General features: G+C 35.9%; 1 protein-coding gene across 9 annotated transcripts in view; it reads right to left on the reverse strand.

Moving 5' to 3' along the window:
• Nucleotides 1-6,000, reverse strand: part of GRIK2 (glutamate ionotropic receptor kainate type subunit 2) — a 371,621-nt gene that overhangs the window by 83,169 nt on the left and 282,452 nt on the right. For 5 of the 9 annotated variants that reach the window (XM_040697879.2, XM_040697878.2, XM_040697877.2 and 2 more), the window contains one exon: nucleotides 3,656-3,873. In XM_040697879.2, coding sequence (XP_040553813.1) covers nucleotides 3,656-3,873 — 218 coding nt within the window. Of the gene's footprint in view, nucleotides 1-3,655; nucleotides 5,389-6,000 lie in introns of those variants that run through there. The other 4 variants (XR_006938767.1, XR_005858538.2, XM_040697881.2 and 1 more) reach the window with 2 other exon arrangements.

A 6,000-nucleotide genomic window follows, 5' to 3' on the forward strand; every position in this document is an offset into this window, starting at 1 on the left:
CAGACTTAAAAACTTGCACTTTATTTTTGGTCTGAATTTGCCTAAGTTTAGCTCTGAAACATTGGATCTTGTTATGGCTTTTTCTGGTAGATTAAACTGTCATGTACTGTCAGAAGTCTCATTCCCATTAAGGTGCTTACAGACCGTGATCAAGTCACTTCCTAACCTTCTCTTCAGCAGATTAAATAGAGCAATCATCTTTGGCCTTCAACTATAAAGCTTCTCTTCCATTCTCTTCCACATCCAAACGGTTTTTAAACGCATCCAGGGATGGTGGCACAACCACCTCCCTGGGGAGTCTATTCCAGTGCTTAACAACCCTTTCAGTAAAGAAGTGTTTCCTGATATGCAACCTAAACTTATCCTAATGAGACTTGAGGCCATTTCCCCTAGTCCTGTCACCTGTCACCAGTGAGAAGAGATCAACCCTGCTCTCAGTGTAAGCACCTTTCAGGTATTGGAAGAGACCAATAACGTCTCCAATAAGCCCTTCACAAGCCTTGTTGCCCTTCTTTCAACCTGCTCCACCACCTCAGTGTCCTTTCTGTACTGAGATGCCCAAAACTGAACACATTACTCGAGGTGAGTCCTCACCAAGGCCAAGTACAGGGGCAGGATTACTTCCCTAGTCCTGCTCATCACATCATTCCTGATACAAGCCAGGATGCCATTGGCCTTCTTGGCTACCTGGGCACACTGCTGGCTCATATTCAGCTGACTGTCCATCAGTACACCAAGGTCCCTTTCCAACAGGCAGTTTTCTAGCCATTCCTCTCCAAGCCTGTAGGGTTGCCTGTGGTTGTTGTGACCAAAATGCAGGACCTGACACTTGGCCCTATTGAAACTCATACAGTTAACCTTGGCCCATTGATCCAGTCTATCCAGGTCCCTCTGTAGTGCCTTTCTCCCCTCAGGCAGATCAACTCTCCCTACCAACTTGGTGTCATCTGCAAACTTACTGAGGGTGCAGTCAATCAGCTCATCAAGATCATTAATAAGGATGTTAAATAGAAGCAGCCCAGTATCAAGCCCTGGGGGACACTGCTCATGACAGGCCGCCAACTGGATTTAACTCCATTGACCACAACTCTGCTGTGGTCAGACAGTGTTTCACCCAGCAGAGCATATGCCCATCTAAACCACGGGCAGCCAGCTTCTCCACAAGAATGTTGTGAGGGACAGTATCAAAGGCTTTACTGAAGTCCAGGTAGACAACTCTGCCAGCCTTACCTTCATTCACTAAGTAGGTCACCTTGTCATAGAATGAAATCAGGTTTGTCAGACAGGATCTACCATTCGTAAACCCATGTTGGCTGGGCCTGATCGCCTGGTTGAGCTTTAACTGGCCCATGATGGCTCCCGAGATTACCCGTTCTAGTAGTATCTAGTAGTACCTTTCAAGGCAATTTCCCTTGCAGACTTGTTTTCTTTTCTCCAAGTAAGAAAATCACATTCCTGAAGTAATTTGTGTATAGAAAATACAAATTTACTTTGCAAACACAACAGTACAGACAGAGTAGAATTATAGTGTTTTGTTTTCTGATATTTCAACCTTCTCAAGTAAAACTACATAAGTTTACCAGAAAGCTTACTGGAACAGATAAACATTTTTCTTTGTCTACTGTAGAAATATTTAATTTAATTAGATTGTATTCCTTATACAGTTAGCTCTAGTGAAAAGCATTTACATCAAGCGTGCTTCAATTTCCACTTGGAAACTGCTTCAGACCCTGAATGAATCAAATCAGATTGTATTTATTTCTCTTTTGAGCATGATTTCCTCTTATTGGCTGAAATACAAGAACAGTTGTGCCTACTTGTAATGCTTAAGTTTGGATACATTTTACTAGGTACAAAATGATACTAATTAATTTACATACCTCTTAGATAAGATATTAAACTGATCAGAAAAATATTTGGAATAATTTATTTGCTAGCTGAACTGTCAGTGCATTTATATATTCCAAAATATTATGTACAGCTTGTTCACACATAAAGCCTAAATATGTTTAATCAACAAAGTAAACTTTAATTTGACCTAACATTTATAAACAGAATAAAATCCAAAGTTTTTTTTTTCTGGTTTCTCTTTTTCATTCATAGTAAAGTAGAAGAATTATAATATTATTATAATAAAAGCAGTATTAAATAATGTGATCGAATGCCACTGCTCTGTTGTGTGCAAATCCAGGGAGTTTCAAAGACATAAGTCTATGCACAATTCCTATTTTGATAGAAGTAAATTCTCTCTCATTCTTGAGTACAATTAACAAGAAAAACATAAAATATATCTAGATAGATAAAAACAGAAGAAGAAAGAGAGCAGTAAGAAAGAAACTTGCAGAAAAGAGAGAAGTATAGTGATATGCAGATGGAAAAACATACAAAGAAGAAAACATCACCTCTAAAAGAAAAGACAAATCACACACATTTAAAAAAAATGAAAAAGAGAGAATAAGACAGAAAGTTAAAGGTTAGAGGAAGGAAAACTAAAAGTTCCTTCTGGTAAAAGTACTGCTGGAAAAATTATTGGCACGTTAAAATTGCTTCCTGATATTTTAAAGTTCACAGTTTCATTCACAAAAAGAACAAGTTCCAAGCCTTCTTCAGGACAAAAATGAAAATAAAACCCCATAGTATTTTATGGTAATATACATTGTGTCATCTATGTCCTGAGACTTAAATCATTTTCACACTTTCAGAAATCCAAGTTTATAAACTTTCTTTCAATCACATTTCATTAAATTACTTGAAATATTTCCTGACATCAATAGACTTCTAATTGACTACTTACTTCTATTAACTTCCTCAGCTTCTTTTCTAAGAAGGATTCTGGGGAAAATACTCTGAACATTCCCAGTGCATGCTAGAAGTTAAGCAGCCTAAAACATTCTGATACACTGATTTTAATTTCCAAGCAAAAGATGAGAGATCTATGTATGTATATTTTTTAAGAAAACACTGTACCGTTGGATTGCTTGTAAGGTCATAACAATGGGTAGCTACTTTTTAGACACCAAACGAATAACTGAAAAAAAAAAAAAAAAAGAAAGAAAAAAAGAAAAAAATAAAAATAAAAATAAAAGCAAACATCTCTGAATCTGATGAAAGGACCTGGTTATACATTCTTCAATTTCTGGTCCAGCTTATATTTTACCTTGGTCCTCATTTTGCCTAGTTTAAAATGCCAGTGTTAAAGACAGCTCAAAACTTTAAGTGAAAACATAATGTCCATCAAAACAGAATACATTACCTAAAAGTCTTCAAAATATTTTTCGCTGTCCAGCTTTATATATTCACGGAGAAGTCCAGTTGCTTGAGCAAAGACTAAATATCATGCTACTGAACTGATACTTCAAATCCTGCTCCAACAAAACTCATTCTCACAGGAGATCTATCCAAGCAAAGAGTTCATGTTTATTCACCTACTCTGTTACAATACATTAGATTTTTAAAGCAAAAATCATCAAAATTATTTCCCATGTGAGACTTTTCATCTGGTTCACTTGCTATCTTGTAAATCCTCAGAAAAGAGATTTTCAGTTGCTTTTTGCTAGCGGGGAAATCATTTCCTTTGCTACACCTCAGCAAGCTTCACAGACTTTCCTTCCACAGTTGTGATATGTTACCTTTTCAAACAGAATGTAAAGCTTACCTTAAAGAAAGTCATGGTTGCTCCATCTTCAACTGCCCCATACTCTATCTTTGTCTGCTTAGCCAAGTCATCAGCAGAATCAATAGGGGATTCCATACGTTCCACTGTCAGAAAGGCGGCTAGGTTAGCAGTGTACGAGGAAATGATGATAAGTGTGAAAAACCACCAAATGCCTCCCACTATCCTGGTGGAGAGGGCTTTGGGCATGAGCTCAGAACCTAATAAAAATCAGGGGAGAAAGGTGAAACCAATGCACAAAAAACAATTAGTAAGTGTTCAACACTTTTTGCCACAGTGGGGAGATGGAATCACTGTGCAAAAAAAAAAAAAAAAAAAAAAAAAAAAATCTTCAAGCTATAGGCTCATGTGTACTACTTGTACAAACACACAACTGAAATGAAAAATAAGAACTGATTACACTTACAAAGACAGATTTTTTGGAGCTGTGAGTATTAAAAGATAGCAATGGGAGATTCAGTTATCAGTGTTTAAAAAAATATATTTTAAAAAGGAGTTACTTAAACTGGGTTTCCAGAAAAAAATCATGGCTGGACTAAGCCTTTAAATCATTATTATTATTGAAGCACTCATACAGTTCTTTAACTTCAAGGCATAAAATAAGTATTATTTAAGTGGTTTGTAAAATCTCTTGATTAAATTGAAAATGTTATTGATGAAAGGAACAGATATAAAAAAAGTATTTCATATCTGAAATGCACAATACAAAATACAACGTATGTTATAAACATAAAGGAATAATCAAATTTTGCACTTAGATAAAAAGAAACATCTCCCATCTCTATAGTTAGCCACACAATTTCAGATAAACATCTATGCCATGTTTTTAATTTGATAGAGCAGCAATTAAAATACTAGTCTGCTAGGCATAAACTAGATAGATAGATAGATAGATAGATAGATAGATAGATAGATAGATAGACTATAATGCATTGCTGGAGTTGCCTGCTCATGGCACTAAAGAATGGAGGGGACTACAAACACTGCATAGTAATTGGCATAATTATTAAAGTTAATTTAGAGTCTGATGAGAAAAACTGAAGCACATATACTCTTGTGCATAATTACTAAAAATAGGAAAAATAATATTTAATGTAATTAACAACCACAAGTATTTATTAATAATTACCATGTATGGATTTTTTCCATAACTTTATAATTAAATGAAATGAAATTTCTAATGATGTTGAATAAATAATTTCAGGCTTCACTGAAATAATGTTATATAATTCTTTTTTCATATGAAAACTTTTTTCAAGAAAAACAATTTTACCATATCTACTACATCACTGTATCAAAGCAATCCATTTTTGTTAATTGGTCACTATGTTTGTTTCTAGATCTCCTGGGTAAAATGGAATGAAGGCAAGATGGACTATTTTATTCCTGTAAAATTTTAGTATTCATATTTAAGGAACTAGTCCAGCAAGGTAACACATCTTCATATAAATGAAGGATTATGCCAAACTTTCAACGTCAATGCCAAAAACAAAACAAAACAAAACAAAACAAAACAAAACAAAACAGAGGGAATAAAAATAAAGGGGAAGAAAGCCAAAGGAAAGGAAAAAATAAGTGGTATTATAACTGGACTACTGTACTCAAAAACAGCCCATCTTACCCTGCAGTTCATCTTACCCTTGCTGTTTCAAACAAAAAAAGCTGACAGACTTGGACATGACAGCCAACTCCAGCTCCAGACTCTGCCTAGAATTCTGCAAGGAAAAAAGTAAAAAAGTACCTTTCTGATGTAGTTGCTCCTAGGCCCTGCCAGCCAGACACTTACACACCATAACACTAACAGAGTTCCCAATATGCCCACCATCACCAACCATTTTTTAATCGTTTCATTAAAAATCAACACCAGTAAAGTTTGATAGGACTGGGAAGAAAAGAAGAGTGGAAATGTTTGCCGCAGTTGCCCCAATTACCACAAGTTCGTACCAAGGACTGAAACCAAGTGCCACCTAGGCCCATAAAACAGAGCCTGGTTAGGGGCTGACTGTCATGTACCCAAGGTAACGTCATGTCCAGCACTATATCCCACAGTTTCCTGGGAGCGAGCGGTGTCAGCAAGACATGTATGAGTTCCCTCTATCATGTATCCTCCAGCACTAAGCAAGTGTTTTGCAAAGAAACAGCACTTTATAAGTTAATATGAGGAAGGCCCAAGCATTATTTTAGTTTTTCCAATGGAAAGTTATTGCCATAAGATAACAGCTTCCATGCTTGTGTAAATGCCTATTTTTAGGAAACTTCATGTTCAGGGAAATTTTTTTAAAAGCAATTATAAAAATCAAGACTGATACTTCATCCTTAGAATGATG

The sequence above is a fragment of the Gallus gallus genome, chromosome 3, assembly GCF_016699485.2.
Source record: "Gallus gallus isolate bGalGal1 chromosome 3, bGalGal1.mat.broiler.GRCg7b, whole genome shotgun sequence".
Classification (NCBI taxonomy): Eukaryota; Metazoa; Chordata; class Aves; order Galliformes; family Phasianidae; genus Gallus; species Gallus gallus.